Source organism: Saccostrea cucullata, unplaced genomic scaffold (genome assembly GCF_032062105.1).
Source record: "Saccostrea cucullata isolate Sc308-1 unplaced genomic scaffold, CSIRO_AGI_Scuc_v1 ctg462, whole genome shotgun sequence".
Lineage (NCBI taxonomy): Eukaryota > Metazoa > Mollusca > Bivalvia > Ostreida > Ostreidae > Saccostrea > Saccostrea cuccullata.
The window spans coordinates 1-23,898 of record NW_026931071.1 but is presented as its reverse complement, the minus strand read 5'-3'; the positions used below and the strand labels follow the sequence as shown (position 1 = coordinate 23,898).

Sequence of the window (23,898 nt, the reverse complement as noted above, 5' to 3'; positions counted from 1 at the left end):
ACCATGGACCAATGTGATGATGAAGGGCATAGCTGAAGCTTTATCAAGATAATGTATCGATATAAAGCATGTAAATGATAAATAAATGCATAAGCATAAAAATATTGAAATTAGTGCTGACTTTCACCTATGTTTACATGGTCTACGATTGTTTCACAGTTGCTTTATCTAATATGCAAACTCTGGATGGTTTTTCCGTCCTTAAATTAGTTTAGCCTTATTGGATGGATTTCTCGTCCAACTGATTCAGATAATTCATTAGACGGGATAACCGTCCAAATGTTAAAGAAAAATGGTCTGACCTAAATAAATCAACATCCGATCGCTGTCCGATCAAGTATTTTCTTGTTTACTTTAAACCATTTAAGTAAGATATCTTAAATTCTAATTAATTCAAGATTCTGTTTTGTCTAAATTTACAACGTTTTGAATTATAAAAAGTACATAAAACATCATTAAACTTACCCACTATCTCTCTGTCGTTTTCTTGTTTTTCATCCATTTTGACGCTACCACGTGACCGGAATGGACTTTGTAAAACTCAGAGCAAGTGCGATCGTACTTTATATTAAGAATTTTTCCGGAATTCTGACGACTTAGCCTTTCAGATCTATCTATATACAATAAAAGCCGCTATTTAATGAACTCGAATGACAGGACGGGAATTCCGTCCATTTCAACTGGACGGTTTTCCGTCATGGACTTGACTGTTGACTGTGACCTACATGTATATGCTAAAAATATTTTTTATGCAAACTTTTACATTCGCCATAAATTTTGAACCATAAAAGATAGAGACTTCGTATTTGGTATGCATACACCACTGGTTAAGCTCTTTTAAATGCCACCATGGCCAATGACCTTGTGACCTTGACTGTGACCTACAGTGTATACGCTAAATACAGTTTTTTGTCTGCAATTTTAACCTTGGCCATAGCTTTTGAACGAAGAAAGATAGAGACAATATTTGAAATATATACTTCACTAATGAATCACATTCACGTGCCACCAAGGCCAATGACCTTGTGACCTTGATTGTGTCCTATATGCTAAAAATAACTCGTTTGGAACCATGAGAGATAAAAACTTCATATTTAGTATGCATACTTCACTATTCAAGTTCTTTGTGACCTTGACTGTGACCTATATACTATAAAATTGTTTCTTTTTAACTTTGTTGCCGCCGGGCGCATAGTGTTTCAAAAAACGCATCTTGTTCATTAGTATTAAAATCTCCATGGTCAAGGTCCAAAGGTCAAGGTAACTAGTATCTAATGTAAGGTCTTGTCACATAGAATACATACTGAGTATGTAAAGGATGGAAGTTTTGACCTTTACCGTTCAAAAGTTATGGACAAGGCTAAAAAATTTAGAAGTAGGTCAAACTCCAAGGTCAAGGTGAAAAGGTCAAATTTGGTGGTTCAAAAAGAAAAGTCTTGTTACACGGAGTACACACGTGAAATATGAAAGTCATAGCCTCATTAAACCAAAAGTTAAGGACAAGATTAAAGTTTTCACGGCCAAACAGACAGAGATGCAAACGGACGGACACGACAAAAACTATATACCTCAAAAACTTAGTTTACGGGTGCATAATGAGGTGCAAACTGGCAATATATAATAAAGATACTATGATGGACTCATATTTTTAACATCGAAACTTTGCACTTTTTAGAGGTAATAGGATTTTTCAAACGTTAAACTTATGATGTGAACTTGTAAATAATATTACCGGTATATAAAATAAAATGTATACATGGGCAAATTATTCCATTAAAGTGAAAAAAATCTTATGCAAAAATAAAAGAGAATACCAGTAATCATTATGTAAACTTGTAAATAATATTTCATATAATATTTATACAAAAACAAATGTTTCCCAATGAAAAAAAATTCTTATGCATAAAAGAAAAAGAAAATACTGGTAATCTTATTGTTCCTGTGGCCTTTCCAACTTCAAAAGGTCATTTGGATTGAAGAAATAAGAAAAAAAATTTAAAAAAAATTAAAATGCACCCAGCCGGTATCGAACTCACGACTCCTTGCTTGTAAGGGATACGTTTTAAACACTACTTCAAGAGTTCCAACTTCCTGGTTGAACTTCCTGGTTGAACAAGACAGTAATCCGTACTAAAGAGTTTTGAGAAATACGATTGGTGTATAATAAAATTGCAGATTTTCGGCAAAAACAAATTATTTCGATTTGTTTAATCTTTGAACAAATCGAGCTAATAATTGAAAGCCTAGGATACAATAGAACTGCCATGTCTATACTTTGTTTAGAAATTTGCGACAAATGTCGCGTTCAGTTTGACAGATTATGTTGAAGTTATAGGTGACATTAGATATGCATAAGCCTATAATAGCTGCCCTTTTCCCGTTTCCCAATGTACAATGATGAAAAACATCAAAGTTCAGGTTAGCTAACTGGACCCTTCCAGCCCCTAGGACCCTGCAGAAATCTGTCAAGGGGTACCCCCTAAGGCCCCCTACCAACCCCCAGTGTTAGTTTGTTCAGGAGGCCGACAATGAATAAAATAGGAATGCTAGAAATATGCCCCACGCACTTGGCACCTCCAAGTGGTGCCACTAAAGCCCCATTCTGAAAGTGGGAAGTGATAGCCCTAGGGCCCCTATACCTTGCCCCATTAATTATTTCTTGAACGCTTCAAAGATTAGGCGTGTAATAGCTGATATTTAATGGCGTTTTTGGGATAAAATGCAAAACAGCCAAAGTTCAGAGTAGATAACTGGCCCTTTTCTGTCCCTGGGACCTTTTGAAACGTTGACAAGGGATTCTCCCTTAGACCCTTAACTTAATGACCAATAATTGATGACGAATGATTGCTTAAAATATGATCCATGCACTTGGCACCACCTGGTGGTACCACTAAAGCCCCTTCTGATAGCAGGAAATGATAATCCTTGGGCCCTTCAATCTTGCCCTAGTAATGTTGATTACTTTATAAATCATGGGTATAATACCTGCCTGAAATATCAAAATTTGGAACCACTTAGTGGCACCACCACCACTTATTACTGATAGTGGTAATTTACAGTCTTATAGATTCATTAAGTTGTCCCAGTAATAATGTTCGAAACATACTTCAACCTAGTTTACACTTGTGCCATATTTCTGTTTACAATCGTTATATATAATCAAATTTCGGGTTAGCTTATTGGCCCTGTCATAATCTTGAGGTCCATGAAGGAGTTGAAAAGGGATTCTTCCTGAAGGAGTTAACCATTTCCTAGTGCTTGTTTGTTCAATTGGATAAAAATTACAAAGTAATGTATTTCTTATTCTTCGGTTTAAAAAAGAAAAAAAAATTGTTCAGGTGAGCCTTACTGCCTCTGAGTATCTGATTTATTATGTAATTAATTGTTGCATTAATTTTATAATCATTAACCATTAAGTATCTAAAATAACGTATTAAAAACAGTACTGCGTCTGAGTACTCTCAGTTCTTTGATGAATTTCCTTATTGGCTGCTAGCTTCTACGCGCTTAAACCCCTGTCACACCGGGGCTGCGTCCTCACGGCGACTGCACGGCGTCCTAAAAAAATGCAAAACGCCGAGGTGATCGCAGTAGAGTCTCCTACAGCGCCGTGACAACGCGGTGAGATTTCCACTGAACGCCGTAGGGTCGCGTAAGGTCTCCTAGAACGCCAGGGGACGGCGATCACTTTGGGCATGCACAAAGTACGCGCCGTGTGATCGCAGTCTGATAAGAACGCAGTAGAAACGTAGTATGATCGCCGTAGCAGCGCGGTGAGATCTCCAACAACGTAGTGGGAGCTCCGTACGAACGCCGTGAAGACGCACATGATCGCGGCACGAACGCAGTGATAGTAGACTGCGCTTCCACCGAGACCTCACGGAGAAGTCGCGGAGTCCTCGGAGATGTCACTGCGTTTCTATCGCGTTTTTACGGCGCTTCTAATGAGATTTATCGTCTTGTGATTTTTTGGACTGCGATTACACGGCGACAGCACGGAGTTGTCACTGCGATCATTGCGCTCCCATGGCGTTTCTACAGCGTCCATTGACGATCACAATGCGCTTTCACGGCGCTGTTAGAGCGTTGTCAGCCATCTCACAAATCAAGAGCAATGGGATCATATTTGATCAGCAATAATTTCAACGTATTTGTTGCACTAGGAGCATGTAAGTGTAAAAAATGAAAGAGAAAATTACACCAGAACTTGTTCTGTTGTTTTATTTAAATTTTGTAGAAAACTTTTCAGTGTCTTTATAATTTTTTTTACATTCATAATAAAATCAAAGAAAATCTAACAACACATCTGAACCGATAAAAAAAAAAAAAAAAAGGATTTTGATCTTGAAACTATTAATAACTTAGTTCTAAATTATTCAAATAGAACATTTTTAGTTATTAAGAATATTTCTTGGCAGGATAAGATGTCTACTGTAAATCACTTTTTATTCGCGAGAACTTTATTTTCGCGTAATTACGCGAGATAGTGAGCTCGCGAAAATTTCATTCTCGCGTATAATAGTATTCCTTAAGATTATGTAGAAGAATGACCACAATTCGTGAAACTTATGTCTCGCTAATAAAGAGTGAATGATTATCTCGCGAAAATAAGGTGTCGCGAAAATATAGTGATCTACAGTATTCATCGTGTAATTTAAATAATGTTTTACATTCCTTCTAAATATACATCAATAAGTATAGAACGCATTGTGAACGCAGCCAGCGCAGTGAGAACGCCGAGAACACGAGGTGAAAACTCCTAGCGCGCCGTGAAAACTCCGCGGAAGCGCAGATCTCCGTGGGAACGCGGTAGAACGCCGTGAGATCGCCGTAGAATCGCGTCCGTCGCCGTAGGTACGCCGTGACATCTTCATATTGTGAACATTTTACAAAAATTTGTGCAATTTTCCTGCGATTCCACGGCGATTTAAAAAATTTAACAACGCCGTAATGACTCCGTGTGAACGCAGCTTGGTGTGACAGGGCCTTTAGTGGCTGCTGTTATTGGCTGCTAGCTTCAGCCTGGTTATTTTGTTCAAGAATTTATTGCAACTACAAAGAGATTCGCTTGAAATTGTTTCTTTTTTTGTCTTTATATTGTCAAACCACAGAACCAGATCTATCTAAGTTTTCCTATATTTTTTCAAAGAATGACTGCACTTAAGGACGTTATTTGGAACCTTTTCGGCTATCCATTTGAAGCTTCTGATTATAATGTATCGCTAAACTAATAAATGATTATTGTGCATGTATATGCTTTTGATATATATGTCTCGATTTTACAGTTATATATGTTTCTATATTTACACACAACGCTCTTGAAAAGAACATGTATAAGCCATAAATTCCGGAAAATTGAACTGGACCGCTTTCGAATTTAAGGTCGCAGCAAAGGGGCAGAGACATTTAAATCGCATGAAAATGGATCATAAGCACATGGTTTTTCTGTAAAATCTACATTATATATGAAAAGGGCGGAGAGAAGGGTTTTGTGTTCATTGTGTACAAAAAATAAATGATTTATAACTATGCATATAATTTTATTAATTTGTATCCACGTAAGTAAGTAAAGTAAGTTACTGTTACAGTGTATTTTTTTTTACAGTGACATATGTGCACATACTCGTAATTATTAAATTCTTTTGTACAGACTTTATGAAAAAAAAATCAATACCCGTCCCATCGGGCCTATATGCCATTTTAAACACAGAATTGAAATACAATTTATTTAGAAAATAAAGAGCAGAACATTAAGAGAAAAACAAAAAAAAGTCATAAATATTAACACAATTGTGATAAATATATATGCATGTTGTACACTTAGATGGTAATGACTGTTTTAAAAATTATTGGTAGATGAAAATGACACTGAAATACATTTTTATTTTCTGAACATAATAAACTATCTTCGCATAAGTGAAAAATACTTTGCAACCTGTCTATAGGATAAATTGAAATAAGTACACACAGTAAATCCATATATGACCATGCCATTTAATTATTGGCAGAGTTAATTTTCAAAAAAGTTTTGATCGGTATTCAAAGTACAAAGGACAATGCATTAAAAAAAAAATGAATTTCGGCTTCTACATTATCAAGCACTGCACAATTTTCTCTTTCTAACGTTCTTTTAAAATTGGAATGCTTTTAAAATCTCACTGCTCGTGTATTTGATGTCAATCAGCGAATTAACTAAATCTTAAAATAATCATGTGTTCGTACCTACTGTGTATTAAAAAAAAATATGACATTTTCACTTTATCTTAATTATCTTGAATAATAATTGTGGACTTATAAGTAACGTAAAAATAAAAAAAAAAGTTTAGTTAACCAGCTCAGATGTTAATGATGTGCCATTAACAGTGTCTTATAATTGGGAAAAAAAACTTTTATTTCAAGTACTTTGATTATATTGTTGAAGTAAATTGTATTGCGATTTTGCTACAATAAATCATAATTTCGTAAATTCTTTTGTTATGGCATTGATCAGAATAGCCCCGTCAAGACCTTTCAACTGAAATGCAAAGTTCTTCAAATTCTTCATATCTTAATATAAGAGCTATGAAATTAGGAACTTTGGATATAGTATATTAAGACTAGAGGAATTTGTAAGCAATGAGCTCACTAAATGATCCCCCGCCTCCCATATGGTTATAATGGCAAATTCCATGTTTTGCTGTGGCCGGGAAAACCCTAAATATATATGCGTCCGAGCAAAACGTCCTAACAAATTACGGAAAGCTACAACAACCACCCCAAGAACTACCCCCATATATACTTAACTTGATTTTAATAGTACACCCAAGCCAAAATATCACCTATATACAGCGCTATACAATGTTGGATTTAGAGGGGATCCAGAGGACCCGGGCCCCCTTTTTGCGTCCAAAAAAAATACACAATAGATAAATCAATGTTTTTTTTGTGCTACTGTGGACTCCTACTCTGACCTAAAACTGGTCGGGCCCCCCGTTTTCAAAATTTCCGGATCCGCCACTGCTATGTGTACAGCATGTAATCAGCAAAATAATACCTCTTTCCTTAATACCCCGAACAAAAACACTATAGTGAAAGAAGTCAACGTAAACTTTAAAACGCCAATAAAATGTACGCAAGGATCTTCAATATTTGAAGATGGAAGTAGATAGAAAAAGAATTTTCCAACGACTGACACAATGAAAGCGTATTGAACACTTGTATATATCACGTGAAAAAAATGATTATAATATTAAAGGGGTCACATGGGCTGACACTCGGTGACCTGCTAATTTAGCAGCTAACTCGAGCGAATTTTGGGTAATTTTTTTTTAAAATTAGATATGAGCCGCAACTTTGCCAACATTGTATTTTGGACATGTGTAAGTTTAAGTTAAAATACACATTCTGTGCAAATGAGAAAAATGGCCAAGTTGCGGCTCGATGTAAACAATGTCGTTGAAAACTGGTATGCATATGAATAACAATAGAAATGAGACAAAACTGTTAGACCCCCGTCTCAAAAGCTAGTGTCGCTCGGCATTATTTAATACTTTCATGCAATATTACGGTGGTATATTAAGAACACGCAATTATTATTTTTTTAAATACCAGAAAAAATTATCTTGTGAAAACGACATAATTATCTTGTGAAAACGAGAAAATATCTCGTGAAAACGAGATATTATCTTGTGAAAACGAGATAATATCTTGTGAAAACGAGATATCTTGTGAAAACGAGATACTATCTTGTGAAAACGAGATATTATCTTGTGAAAACGAGATATTATCTTGTGAAAACGAGATAATATCTTGTGAAAACGACTTATCTTGTGAAAATGAGATAATATCTTGTGAAAACGACTTATTATCTTGTGAAAACGAGAAATTATCTTGTGAAAACGACATAATATAATATGTCGTTTTCACAAGATAATATCTCGTTTTCACAAGATAATATGTCGTTTTCACAAGATAATAAGTCGTTTTCACAAGATAATATCTCGTTTTCACAAGATAATATCTCGTTTTAACAAGATATTATCTCGTTTTTACACGATAATATCTCGTTTTCACAAGATAATATCTCGTTTTCACAAGATAATATCTCGTTTTAACAAGATAATATCTCGTTTTCACAAGATAATTATGTCGTTTTCACAAGATATTATGTCGTTTTCACAAGATATTATGTCGTTTTCACAAGATAATATCTCGTTTTCACAAATAATATCTCGTTTTCACAAGATAATATCTCGTTTTCACAAGATAATAAGTCGTTTTCAGATAAAATCTCGTTTTCACAAGATAATTATGTCGTTTTCACAAGATAATTTTTTTCTGGTATTAGAAAAAAAAATAATTGCGTGTCCTAAATATACCACCGTACAATATAATATACCAAAACCTGCTCTTAAGATATTGATTAATACCTATAAAACATAAATTTAATGATTTTTGGAATTTTATTTTGCGCAAAACACCCGGATCCAACTCTCATAGCTTAAACTTATTAATATAATTTTCAGTCATATATGCTAAAGTGGAAACATAAATTACATCATCAGCTCACTTTTAGTTTTTCTTCTTAATTTACCTTTTTATATACCTTTCTATTAAATATACACAATAATATATTTATAATTTTCAATGTTATGTAGCTAATATTTACTTGTACATGTTTGACCTTGATCTTTGCATCATAGAGATGACTTATATAGGCAGTGCCTGCTGTCCAATCCTGTTATACTTACACAAACTAAAATATTGTTAATATTAAAAATCACTAGTTCTGTTATATATATTCTCATGTAAAACTTTATCATCAATTGGAGCCCCATCCTATTCTCTAAGGTCATGATTTCAACTTGAACCTACACTATCTGAAAATGATTCTTTAAAACATGCCTAATAATGACTTTACTGCTTTTTTGGGGAAAAAATAAAGATAGACTTTTTCCCTATCTAATTTGTGTAAACTTTCATAGCCATTGAAACCTCACCCCATCTTCTAAACGTATGATTTCATCAGCTTTGAATTACAATATTTGAAGATGCTTCTTTGTAAATATCATTAATTTTGGAAGAAGCACCCTTTTTGCTCATTATAACCATTCACATAGTTTGTCTGATAAATATGGAAAGGGAGAGAAGGTGATTTTTAAAGAATTTATGCATTTTCACTTAATGCTCATTCAAGCTTTGCCCTAACTCCTAAATCCCTGACTCTGCATGTTGGAGCAATGAATTCCAAAATTTTAACAGAGAGCGCCATGCTTATTACAACCATGGCAACAGTGCAACTGCTTGATGTCAAAAATAAAGAAAAATTTCTAAATTGTTAGCATGTTTTAATGGTTTGAGTCTTACATTTGTTCCCTTTCACTTATAGATATTCCATGCTAAAATTAACTGATATTGGTTCATTGTTCCCAAAAAAGAAGTTAAAAATCATCAATTTCATTAAATGTTTAATCATGACTGTGACAAATATTGCATAAAGATGAACAGAATAGATTACAAAAGACCACCTGAGTGATTAAGGTGACCTTAATATTTTAATTTAGAAGAATGAATAAGAATGTTTTTTGCATATTTTAGGCGCTCAAATCTAAAGCTTGTATCAAAATATGGTTTGAACTACTCTGCAAACATCTTACCATCTACACCTCTATATAATTAAAAGTTAAGGGTCTCAAAACTAAGCTTGAAAATTAAATCTTTTTATGCAACAATTTTCATTTTATACCTCTCAATGTGCTTCTATGCTCTTTAAAGTTTTCAGGAAGGCCTTACAAAAAGTCGAAAGTTTAAGGTGTAATATCCCTTTGATAAGAGAGATAACTTTTTGAAGACATTTCTCCATGAAATTCAGCAAATTGTCAATTCAGATTTTACAAATTTCATTACTACAGACTGTATCATAGTCAACTCAATTAATCTGTTCCATGGCACAGATGTTTATTTCTAGTTTGTCTAGCCAATCTTTTCATTAATTATTTATAACAGTTTACTAAAACATTTATACTCAGTTCCTTTAAGAGATGTAATGTTATTTATAAGTCATTTAATTGTTACAGAAATTTCAGATGCAGAATTGTTTATAAACATTTAATTAATATTTTGTTTCACTTAAAATATTTTCAAGGGTGAAAATGGAAAGATAACTCTTGTTGATGGATGCGTATTATTTTACATGCACAAAAACAATTTGATATTCTGATTTAAAAAGCAATGCTTCAGTATGTATTCTAATGAAAATTAGATAGGTATGAGAGTGAATATTATTTTTTTTTATGTTAACCTCATATTTCTGATTTAATTGTAAGATAAAATATTATCAATCTTTTTTTAACCATATCACATTTTCTTCACATTATGATTTGACATGATATCATTTCTAAAAAAGTAAGAAATGCTTCATACTTTAAGTTATTGTTCATTTGAATCTGATGCTTTTGTTGTTGATGAAAATCATTGTTTGGAATTTTAAAAAGATATCGTGAAATTTGGCACAGAGGGATATTGCCCCTTAAAATTACATATTTAAAAAAATTGAGGTTCATTTTAATCTAACCATAGATACCAATGTTTATTAACATGATATGAAATTAGAAGTGATTAATGGTGTTTTGCAATGACAGGAAAATCTTTATACACTATACATTGTAAAATAATTGAAGTAAACATAAGAAACTAGAGGTACTGTGAGCAATGAGCTCACTAAATGATACCCCCCGCCTCCCATATGAATAAAATTACAGTGTCCATGTTTTGCTCTGGAAAATCCAAAATATATGTCAGATCAAAAAGTAAAATAGGAGGTGCACAATGGCAATATGTAATAAAGATTCTGTGAAAGTTTCATCAAATTTCATTCAGTGGTATGAGAGGAGTTGCGGATAAGAGATGGGTACCCCAAAGCGTAACAGACGGACGGACAGACAGACGGACGGACGGACGGACGGACAGACGTACAGACGGACGGAATTAACGATTACTATATACCCTCCCGCTTTTCAAGCGGGGGGTATAATGAAAGTACCTTACATGTATATGTATAAAACACATGTAATTTCTTCACAAGCCAGAAAACCTATGATTTTTATTTCTAAAATGTGTTTGTTGATCAAATTTGAATTGGAAAATGCATAGTAAGTGTTTTTATTCGTATTTCCTAAAACTTTATTTGAGATTTACTAATTTAAGTAATTTTCCTTATATTATATGATTAACTTTAAAGATGAAGTTTGAAGAATTATCGTGGGTAACACCACGTTACTTTAAGAATTCAGAGACATTTTATGAACATTTTTAATTAGTCAATGTCTGATTTTCAAGTTTTTATTCAATCATATGCACTGCTTCTTATAAGAGACCAGTTCTTAATTAAACTTTGTAGAGCTTTCAAATTATCCCTAAACCACTGATTTCTCTGGAGATTTTCCCATTTTTGGATGAATTTCTGGTAATCTTCTTTACAATGTCCTCTAACATCTAATCTATCAACAGCTTCAAAAAGCACTTTAAATAACCTTGTATATCCATCTATAGATACTTGTTCTGGATTTGCAATTTCTCTAATCAGCGTATGAACTCGATATAATCTCTCAACATCATCTCCAACCCCTGTGTCTCTGTCCTTGACCCCTTGACCCCAACCAGACTTCGGTTGAAGTTCATTTTCAGGAGACAATTGCAATATCGCATACATTACAGGAATAGATTTCTTGTCAATTGAATCAAAACTGACAGATGCTTGATACTCTGCTGGTAACAATTCCTTGACTTTAGATACTTTTGATTCATCCGTTAGGTAACCCTGTGGGTCTGTCACATGGACTTTTAAAACACGATAAAGCATTTTCTTTGCTAGTCTTGTAGACACTTCTACCAGAAACTCGTGTAAATCCTGAGAACCACCTTTCTCTTCATCTACAATGAAAAACTCTAACATTAACAAATAAGATTCATTTTATAATTCGAATAGCAAATATAATAACTTGTTGCCCTAATTGGATTTTTAATGAAACCCTTCCACCATTTCTCATGTGAGTTGCAAATGGTATCAGGATAGGATAATGCTAGGAAGAATCTACATTGTATCTCAAAAAAGCCGACTGATAAATTTAACCAAATTTTATCACTCTGATGTTAAGGAAACATGAGAAATTAGGTTCACAGAATCAGAGCAATACTTGAGAAACAAATAATGTTAATTAACATGATACCAAATTTTCCGTTTAAAAAAGACAGAGAAAAGGGTCATAAAACAATTTGCAGAAATGGAATAATTCAATCAGAATACCGGTAGTAGGAGTATGTGCATAAGAGGGTAAATAGTATTTCATTACAATAGCTACATCTGCTTCGATGTTGTGTTAAGCGTGCTAAAAATCAGTCAACTGATTCAGAAAAGGTACAAATGCTGGTACTTAGAACGTAAATAAACTTAGATCACCGAATCTTACTTGAATCTGTAATGACTGAGCTATTGAGACAGCAATCAATTACTGTATAGTTAAGAAATGGGTCATTCAATAGTTACCACCTTTTTTCTTTATAGAGTCCAGTGTATCATCAAATACTCCTCCGGTGTCTTCTTCACCTGAAGATATTTCCTCTTAAAATAGAAATCACAAAAACTTATCAAACAAAGGAGACTATAATTACATACGTACTCGAAATTTCAAAAAGTTATTACGACCTCAGTCATTTACAGTATCTATATATAATTTATTTTACAACTACTGATCAAAAAGTATGATATGGTTGAAAGAAACAATGTGGAGAAACAGAACTACTTATATAATGTAATTCTTTCCATAAGATTGTGTAAAATTCTCTTTTTTATGTCAACCATGCAATTATGTTTTGGGGGAAATTGGTTTTTTGACTAGTCTGATGAGACTGAAGCTCTACTGGTTTGTAACTTTGAGAGAGAAAAGAGGCACGTTAACTTGAAATTTGGCAACATCAATAAATGGAGTAAAGACCCTTGGTTTAGTCCCTCAGTCCAAAGACATATTGAAGTCAGATTAAAACTGTTGAAGTAGCCATTAGAAAAACAATTTATAAAATATTTTATAATTAGTTAAGTTGGTAACATTATTCATCAAAATCAAACCATAAGTGTATGTCAAGATTGTAGCTATACTGTTTTGTATTTATAAGGAAGAGAAAAATAAGCTAGCAGTTTGACTTAAGACTGCAATAGCAATAAATAAAAAAAAATTATCCTTAGCAATAAATATAAAAATGATCCTTGATTTAGTCTTTTTTCATGGAAAAACTGCAATCAGACTAAAATTGTAAGAGGAATAGAATTTTACAGAAGTTTCTACTTTTAGTTACCTTGGCAACACCGTTAATCAAAATCAAATGCGGAATTATGTATCTCAGTGTAGTGTACTTGATGCCCATAGAACTTACGAAAAGATGACTTTTTAAAACGAGACTGCTGTAAAACAAAACTACGGAAGATTCATTGAAATGAATTTTTATAATTATCAACATATTAAATTTAATAGTCCTTTTTGTGGCAAAAGAACACTAAAACATATTTTCTCTTAAATTATTACTGAAATTGAATATTTCCAACAGTTCTGTATTTTGCCTAATATTGCAAGTAATTGTTATTCAATAATAAATCTTAGAAGAAGCAACAGTTTGGAAACACATTCGCAAAGATACATATGCACATAACTAGATATACACTTTGCGGTCATTCTGGTCTTATCCTGCACAAAGATTTTGCTATTTTGATAAACTGAGCGTAAATGTCTTTTTGACATTAACTAGACATACCTTTCCATTTGTTTTCTATATCCTGTTTCTCCACCTCTTCATTACACTCTAAAAATATATCCTCCTCAGTTAGATAACTTTTAATGTCTACAGGCTGTATATTTCCTTTGCTCTCTACAAAAATAGGACATAGAATGGTTGAATATTAGCAGAAACCTTACCAAACTGTAGGAGTCAGAGATTTTCATGCATATTTTAAGGGAAAAATCCCAATGAAAATGCACATTTGATGACTGACATGATGACAAGTATTGTATCAGGTCCGTTACTAATACTGTTGACAGAAAATCAGTCTCATGAGGTTATTATTACCAAGAAGCATGACATCGAGATAAGAACAAGAGGCCCATGGGCCACATCGCTCACCTGAGCACCAAGGGTAGGACTAGTATAAAATGGCTTTTTATTGTAAAGTTTAAATCCAAAAGTAGTCCCATGACCAATCATGGATTTGCTATTATTTAGAAAATGATTTTTAAAGAATTTTCCTATATATATCTTTTAAAACTTTGGTTGGCCATTTTGGCCCCGCCCTATCCCTGGGGGCCATGATTTGAACAAATTTAAATCTACACTACTTGAGCATGCTTCCATATAAAAATGATGAATTAAGGCTTTGTCATTCTTGAGAAGAAGATTTTTAAAGAATTTTCCTATATATTTCTATGTAAAACTTTGGTCGGCCATTTTGGCCCCGCCCTACCCCCAGGAATCATGATTTGAACAAACTTAAATCTACACTACTTGAGCATGCTTCCATATAAATATGATGAATTATAGCTTTGTCATTCTTGAGAAGAAGATTTTTAAAGAATTTTCCTATATATTTCTATGTAAAACTTTGGTCGGCCATTTTGGCCCCGCCCTACCCCCAGGGGTCATGATTTGAACAAACTTAAATCTACACTACCTGGGCATGCTTCCATATAAATATAATGAATTAAGGCTTTGTCATTCTTGAGAAGAAGATGTTTAAAGAATTTTCCTATATATTTCTATGTAAAACTTTGGTCGGCCATTTTGGCCCCACCCTACCCCCGGGGGTCATGATTTGAACAAACTTGAATCTACACTACCTGAGCATGTTTCCATATAAATATGATGAATTATGGCTTTGTCATTCTTGAGAAGAAGATTTTTAAAGAATTTTCCTATATATTTCTATGTAAAACTTTGGTCGGCCATTTTGGCCCCACCCTACCCCCGGGGGTCATGATTTGAACAAACTTGAATCTACACTACCTGAGCATGTTTCCATATAAATATGATGAATTATGGCTTTGTCATTCTCGGGAAGAAGATGTTTAAAGAATTTTCCTATATATTTCTGCGTAAAACTTTGGTCGGCCATTTTGGCCCCGCCCTACCCCCGGGGGTCATGATTTGAACAAACTTGAATCTACACTACATGAGCATGCTTCCATATAAATATGATGAATGATGGCTTTGTCATTCTTGAGAAGAAGATTTTTAAAGAATTTTCCTATATATTTCTATGTAAAACTTTGGTCGGCCATTTTGGCCCCGCCCTACCCCGGGGAGTCATGATTTGAACAAACTTGAATCTACACTACTTGAGTATGCTCCCATATAAATATGATGAATTATGGCTTTGTCATTCTTGAGAAAAAGATGTTTAAAGAATTTTCCTATATATTTCTATGTAAAACTTTGGTCGGCCATTTTGGCCCCGCCCTACCCCCGGGGGTCATGATTTGAACAAACTTGAATCTACACTACCTGAGGATGTTTCCCCATAAGTTTCATCTTTCCTGGCACAGTGGTTCTTGAGAAGAAGATTTTTAAAATATACCACTAAATTTTCATTAATTCCCAATTATCTCCCCTTGAATAAGGGCGTGGCCCTTCATTTGAACAAACTTGAATCCCCTTCATCCAAGGATGCTTTGTGGCAAGTTTGGTTGAAATTGGCCCAGCGGTTCTTGAGAAGAAGTCGAAAATGTGAAAAGTTTACAGACAGACAGACAGACAGACAGACAGACAGACGGACAGACGGACGCCGGACAAAATGTGATCAGAAAAGCTCACTTAAGCCTTCGGCTCAGGTGAGCTAAAAATATGGAAAAGTTACTTTGTAAATCTTCTCTGATACTTTTCCTAGCTTTGCAACAGGTCTGTAGCAAAGCCTGCAAGGGGGGTTGGGGGCAAGTTCCCAAACAAATCTGATAGACAGATCAAAAAGTGGGGGATGGTGGGGCAACTTTCCACGATAATCTGACCATAAAAAAGTGCTATTGTTTGCACTTAAAGCAAGAAATCAAAAAATGGGGAACGAATTTGTAATGAAACATTTACTGTAGTACAATACTGTACAGCTCAACGCACTTTTTAAACTCACATGGTTTTTCGCACATATAAACAAATTCCCTTTTGAAACATCGAGTTTTAAAAACTTAGATAATTATTTTAGAGAACACGCACCTTTCACATGAAATATTTGATAATATAAGGGTAATGTCTCGTACTGAAGCTTGATTATTATAAGTTTTCTTAAAAGAAAAATGTTACCTTAGCTTAAAAAGTGCGTTGAACTGTATTTAAAAAAAGAATGGGAAGGGAGTTCATCTTCTCCCCTAAATAAACCCATTCCTCATAGGAAATGTATAAGATTTATTATATAATATGCCTTCCTCTATGGGGAAGGTATACTATATTTAGTTCTTTTCTCCAACTAAATTCTTGTCTTAATGTTTTTTGGTTTGTTGTTAACATCCCTCTCGAGAATTTTCACTCATTGAGATGTCACCATTTGAGGTAAGACGAACACTAACAAAGTTTAAAAACTCAAACACAATATGTCTCGTATTTGAGATATTTTCAAATAAAAATACCATGAAGTTCCAATGTAAGTCATTGTAACTAATTAAGTTTTGATTTATATGAGGCCTGAAGATGCATTAAAGGGAAGGTGGTAAGGTTGTATAATCTTTGGTTTTACTGTGTCTAAATTATGCATCTAAAGCATTTTGATAATGAGTAATAGTTTGAATAAATACTGTACATAGTGTTATTTTCACCATGCTATTTTGGCCTTTTCACACTTGCAAACAATTTTATCCGCTTTGTTTACAGTTTTGTATAAACAGTTTTGTTTAAGAAATTATACTGTATTCTTTGAATTCGCACCATTTTAAATTCGCCTAACCGAGGTAAGGGCGAAGGGGGCGAAAACAAGAGGCCCATGGGCCACATCGCTCACCTGAGCACCAAGGGTAGACTAGTATAAAATGGATTTTTATTGTAAAGTTTAAATCCAAAAGTAGTCCCATGACCAATCATGGATTTGCTATTTTTTAGAAAATGATTGAGAAGAAGACTTTTAAAGAATTTTCCTATATATTTCTATGTAAAACTTTGGTCGGCCATTTTGGCCCCGCCCTACCCCCGGGGGTCATGATTTGAACAAACTTGAATCTACACTACCTGAGCATGCTTCCATATAAATATGATGAATGATGGCTTTGTCATTCTTGAGAAGAAGATTTTTAAAGAATTTTCCTATATATTTCTATGTAAAACTTTGGTCGGCCATTTTGGCCCCGCCCTTACCCGGGGGGTCATGATTTGAACAAACTTGAATCTACACTACCTGAACATGCTTCCATATAAATATGATGATTTATGGCTTTGTCATTCTTGAGAAGAAGATTTTTAAAGAATTTTCCTATATATTTCTATGTAAAACATTGGTCGGCCATTTTGGCCCCGCCCTACCCCCGGGGGTCATGAGTTGAACAAACTTGAATCTACACTACCTGAGCATGCTTCCATATATATATGATGAATTATGGCTTTGTCATTCTTGAGAAGAAGATTTTTAAAGAATTTTCCTATATATTTCTATGTAAAACTTTGGTCGGCCATTTTGGCCCCGCCCTTACCCGGGGGGTCATGATTTGAACAAACTTGAATCTACACTACATGAGCATGCTCCCATATAAATATGATGAATTATGGCTTTGTCATTCTTGAGAAGAAGATTTTTAAAGAATTTTCCTATATATTTCTATGTAAAACTTTGGTCGGCCATTTTGGCCCCGCCCTACCCCCGGGGGTCATGATTTGAGCAAAATTGAATCTACACTACCTGAGCATGCTTCCATATATATATGATGAATTATGGCTTTTTCATTCTTGAGAAGAAGATTTTTAAAGAATTTTCCTATATATTTCTATGTAAAATATTGGTCGGCCATTTTGGCCCCTCCCTACCCCCCAGGGTCATGATTTGAACAAACTTGAATCTACACTACCTGAACATGCTTCCATATAAATATGATGATTTATGGCTTTGTCATTCTTGAGAAGAAGATTTTTAAAGAATTTTCCTATATATTTCTATGTAAAACATTGGTCGGCCATTTTGGCCCCGCCCTACCCCCCGGGGTCATGATTTGAACAAACTTGAATCTACACTACCTGAGCATGCTTCCATATAAATATGATGAATTATGGCTTTGTCATTCTTGAGAAGAAGATTTTTAAAGAATTTTCCTATATATTTCTATGTAAAACTTTGGTCGGCCATTTTGGCCCCGCCCTACCCCCGGGGGGTCATGATTTGAACATACTTGAATCTACACTACCTGAACATGCTTCCATATAAATATGATGATTTATGGCTTTTTCATTCTTGAGAAGAAGATTTTTAAAGAATTTTCCTATTTACACAAAATGTATTTCTATGTAAAACATTGGTCGGCCATTTTGGCCCCGCCCTACCCCCGGGGGTCATGATTTGAACAAACTTGAATCTACACTACCTGAGCATGCTTCCATATAAATATGATGAATTATGGCTTTGTCATTCTTGAGAAGAAGATTTTTAAAGAATTTTCCTATATATTTCTATGTAAAACTTTGGTCGGCCATTTTGGCCCCGCCCTTACCCGGGGGGTCATGATTTGAACAAATTTGAATCTACGCTACATGAGCATGCTCCCATATAAATATAATGAATAATGGCTTTGTCATTCTTGAGAAGAAGATGTTTAAAGAATTTTCCTATATATTTCTATGTAAAACTTTGGTCGGCCATTTTGGCCCCGCCCTACCCCCGGGGGTCATGATTTGAACAAACTTGAATCTACACTACCTGAGGATGTTTCCCCATAAGTTTCATCTTTCCTGTCACAGTGGTTCTTGAGAAGAAGATTTTTAAAATATACCACTAAATTTTCATTAATTCCCAATTATCTCCCCTTGAATAAGGGCGTGGCCCTTCATTTGAACAAACTTGAATCCCCTTCATCCAAGGATACTTTGTGGCAAGTTTGGTTGAAATTGGCCCAGTGGTTCTTGAGAAGAAGTCGAAAATGTGAAAAGTTTACAGACAGACAGACGGACAGACGGACAGACAGACAGACAGACAGACGGACGGACGACGGACAAAATGTGATCAGAAAAGCTCACTTGAGCCTTCGGCTCAGGTGAGCTAATAAAACGTGTGCGAAAATTTTCATGTATATAATCCTTCACCGACAAAGAGGCAGACATATACATTTAGCTGCTAGATATTCGACCATATTGGTCTCATGTTGCCAAAAGCTCTTTTGATTTTGCACCATTTGGGGAAAATATCTTCGCTAACATTAACATGACATACCATTCCTTTCATTCTCTACATCATTTTTCTTCTCTTCTTCCTTATTCTTGAAAAGTTCTTGAACCTCACCTGGATGAGCTTCTTTGTCTGCTTTATTTCCTTTGCATTCATCTTTTAGAAAAAGTAAAGGAGATGCAAAGATGGTGTGTAACCTATTCTCTTAAGAGATTGTAAGTGGACAGGCTTTTGCCTACATGGATGTAGGCGAAAGCATGTCCACTTCTTTAAAGAGAATAGTAAGGATCAGATTAGAGCTCATGAGTTAACAGCAAGGTATGACAGACAAAAGGATAGATTATGATAGAAAGACAGACCCACAAAAAAGGTAATTAGAAAAGTTCATAGAAAATAACAAACTACCTTTTCTGCAGTATGACAATAGTTTACCGTATTTTATTAATAAAAACACGACAACAACCATCAGAATTGTTGGTATAAGTACACCAAATGCAATTCCTAGAGTACTGAAATATAATAGAATTTGTAAAATTAATACGTATTTATTTCAGAAAAAAAATTTAAAAAGATGTATTACTCTTTTATCAGGGTTACGGTGAAAGAGTAGATCTATACAATTTTAAAATAATTGTTTTACAGATACAAAATAATCATGATTTAAATGAATATCAATATCAATCATACTTTACAAGTTGACATCAATATACAGCAATATGCAGTGAAAAATGCAGTTAATGGTAATGAAGAGGAAATTTAGGTGGAGAATAAATTTTTACTTCATATTAATATATTATTATTATTATTTCTGAATACCCGAATCATATTTCTATGACCATGACCATGATTCTCGAGTTATTTTTGTCTTTTCAAATCTTTAATTCTTGAAATAATACTTTACAGGGGTTATACGTATTTTTCTTTCATAGGGATAAACATACCTCCCAAAATCAGTGATCTTTTCCTCATTCACCTCTGTATTTTTCTCATTATTATTTGTAACAGATTCTTGTGTCATTGATAGTGTTGTTGGAACAAACCTATAACAGAATTCAGATTGATTAATTCGAATAAATTGCGATTTTACAAACGTCTATCTAATGGATGCAATTGTTTACAAGAAGATAGAAAACATACCCGGTAACACTCGAAAGTACTTCCTGTTCACAGAAGACATCTGTAAGGAATAATGACAATGATACTTATTTATCTCACTATGTTTATGTACAAAATTCAAAACAAACAAAATCAATTTCAGACCATTTTTTTCATTGCAATAGAAGAAGAAAATCATCAATATTAAGACATTTCTCAAAATCACCCATCAAACATGTCAAATGTGGATACATGTATTTTAAAACTCCTAGGAACTTTTGGATAATTGAAATCACAAATTTTCACCAAAGTCAATAATGTCAGAAATAACAAGTTTTCAACTCTTTATAGAACCATTCCTAGCAATAAACTAAAGTCCGTGCCTCTTGACAATATTGCCTTATGTTTAAAAATAGAACTCCCTAGCTTCCCTTGTCAATGGTCACTTGCAAAATTATTTTGTCAAAAAAAGGCATTCTTATTGTATATGTACACGTTAGTACTCTGAAGTTGATATTAAACATATGCTTGATGTTTGTATGGGTAATTTCTACTTTGTTCTTGGAAACTAGATTTTCCAACAATTCGTTGAATTCCGATGGGTACCGATTGCTCCCTGCTATTAACAGACTTATTTTTATCCATATGAAGCAGAATGTATTCAAAGTTTTTCACTTGAGGAAAAAGAAATCACTTGCTGTAGCCTTCAACTTGACATTAAGATAAGCTGACGCCGTATTATCATTTGAAAGCTTAAATTAAAAATTCCACAGGTTCTAACTCGTCTGTTTTATACTTGGATATATCACTAGAAAAAGACATTATTTGTAATAGCCTCATAATCAAGCTTGATGAAAAACGTGTTGAGTGATGACTTTAACTTTTCAATCGTCACTTTATCTTACGTATACAAGAAACACTTATCACCTACATAGCTACAATATACCCTTATTACCTACATATATTCTTCAGTTGATTCGATAAGCAAGAGAATGCTCTACGTATGATCAATTTCTCAAATGATATTGAGTTTGATTAAACAAGAATATCAACAGTCCCGTTTAAAGTCACGATTTCGCAAGTTCTATGGTTGATACAATGACCTTATCAGCTTTTTAAATCCTTAAATGGTGTATCCGTTAGCAAAAAAAAAAAACATATATAACTGATTACTTTTATTATGTTCCCCAAACGAAGTTGGGGAACATATTGTTTTTACTCTGTTTCTTATTATTATGTTCCCCAAACGAAGTTGGGGAACATATTGTTTTTACTCTGTTTCTTATTATGTTCCCCAAACGAAGTTGGGGAACATATTGTTTTTACTCTGTTTCTTATTATTATTATTATGTTCCCCAAACGGAGTTTGGGAACATATTGTTTTTACTCGGTTTCTTATTATTATTATTATTATTCTTTTTTTTCTTCTTTGTTCTCCGGTACTTTTTTGTCCGCGAGTGTTCTCAGAAACTGTTCACCCAACTAAGCTAAAACCTTTTTAGGGTTAATAGGTGTGTAGTGTAGGTGTGCGGAACGAAGGTCATTTTGCACGCATACGCATGCACGTGCGTGCACGTGAAATGAGTGAAATGACCGATATACTTAATATCGCTATAACTTTTACATTTTTTAATTAAATGATTTGAAACTCATTATATAAAGATATATTAATAGTGTAGATAATATGACACTGTCAAATTAGCACGAACTCACGCGCATGCACGTGCACTTCGCTCTGATTGGCTGAAACAAAAATCTCAATATCTTTTCTGTTTTTTGACGAAATAATATGAAATTTAAAATATAGGCATACTTTAGGATGTTCTACAATGTTATGTATAAAAATTGTCATGAAAACACGCGCATGCACGTGCGCTGCAATCTGATTGGCTTAAACTTGAAATGGATATAACTCCCTTATTTTTCAACCAAACAGGATGGGATTTAGAACATAGACAGATATAATAGACTCCTACAAGAAGGTATGGTCATCATGTACGTACGTGCATGTGCGCTTTGTTCTGATTGGCTGAAACAAAAATCTAAATATCTTTTTTGTTTTTTGACGAAATGCTATGAAATCTAAAATATATACATACTTTAGGATGTACTACAATATGATATATAACAATTGTCGTGAAAACACGCGCATGCACGTGTGCTGCAATCTTATTGGCTAAAACTGTAATTGGCTTGTTTTTCAACCAAACAGGATGGGATTTAGAAAATAGACAGACATAATAGACTCCTACAAGAAGGTATAGTCCTCATGCACGTGCATGCACGTGCGTGCATGTGAAATGAGTAATATTAAAATACACTTAAATGAGTGTATTTCCTAATACTTCTGGATTAATTGATTTGTTATTAAGTATATTAAAATATATATATAGTGTAGACAAGATGATGTGGTCATTACGCACATGCATTCAGATGAGCACGCGTGCAATGCTAAAATTTAAATACATTTTGTATTCTTCTGGGAAAACGTTGTTTAAGTCTAAATTGCATAAAGTGTGTCTTACTTAATAGCGCTTACAGGGAAGACGGCACCCAAGTGGAGTTGGGGAGCGTTTGGGGAACATCTGTAACGGTCCCCGTTACAATTAGCCCTAGTTATTATGTTCCCCAAACGAAGTTGGGGAACATATTGTTTTTACTCTGTTTCTTATTATTAAGGTCTTCCGTCTTCACGGAAGACCTTATAGTGATTCTATTGTTTCTTATTTATTATTATTATTATTCTTTTTTTGACAAAATTTTGTGCAGGCGATTTCTCGAAAACTATTCAGCGGTTTTTCATGAAACTTTCACAAAATATGTGTCATTATATGAAGTTGTTACATCCGAAGAGAAATTTGGAAAAATCGCTCTTGGTGCCAAGTTATGGACAATTTCCTGATTTTAAAATGCGATTTTGTCGCCCCTTTTTGTCGAAAATGGCTAAGGATATGATATGGAGACTTATTGTAGATGATAGATCATGACTTTCTGGTTTGCAGAATCACCTTTTCGTGCGTCGTCAGTACTTCCGGTCGTTACGAGGTGCAAATTAAAAAAATCGTATTTTTATAACTTTTTTGTTTTTCAACATTTTTTATTTATTTTTGGAATGATAATAGAGACCCTTTGATCGATGCTAACTATATAAGTTGTTTGGATATTGGTTAATCAGAACTCTAGATATTAATATTTGAAAATCTGAAGCGGACCCAAGATGGCGGCTGTCTCTGTCAACTCCGCCATTTCGCGAGCAGGGGTTTATGGAGGCAGCTGAGCGTTTGACTAAATGATACATGAAAAGTAAAAAAACTACGTGGACTTTCACCTAGTAGTATGCTGCAATTCAGTGACAATCTTAAAACTTAATTTCCGTTTTACTGCTTTAGTGTAATTGGGCTAGATACGTGTGTGCAATGTGTTAAATTTACTTTCTTAAC

At 34.0% G+C, this 23,898-nt stretch overlaps 1 protein-coding gene across 1 annotated transcript; it reads right to left on the bottom strand.

The window, feature by feature from the left end:
* Nucleotides 1-11,323: 11,323 nt before the first annotated feature.
* Nucleotides 11,324-20,540, bottom strand: LOC134231288 (uncharacterized). The gene is made up of 7 exons (XM_062713227.1): nt 20,501-20,540; nt 20,305-20,403; nt 19,769-19,872; nt 19,409-19,519; nt 13,783-13,896; nt 12,524-12,598; nt 11,324-11,910 (listed from the first exon to the last, which is right to left on the bottom strand). Exons 2-7 carry the CDS (start codon nt 20,379-20,381, stop codon nt 11,324-11,326), a joined length of 1,068 nt encoding a protein of 355 aa, XP_062569211.1. The 5' UTR covers nt 20,382-20,403; nt 20,501-20,540.
* Between the last annotated feature and the right edge of the window lie 3,358 nt (nt 20,541-23,898).

Bases quoted from the DNA above. Each gene is read 5' to 3' on its own strand.
- LOC134231288 (XM_062713227.1), bottom strand. From the start codon at position 20,381: ATGACACAAGAATCTGTTACAAATAATAATGAGAAAAATACAGAGGTG. The intron at 19,873-20,304 runs GTATGTTTATCC...ATTATATTTCAG, and splicing joins AAGATCACTGATTTTGGGAG to TACTCTAGGAATTGCATTTG. The intron at 13,897-19,408 runs GTATGTCATGTT...CTATTTTTGTAG, and splicing joins TGTAGAGAATGAAAGGAATG to AGAGCAAAGGAAATATACAG.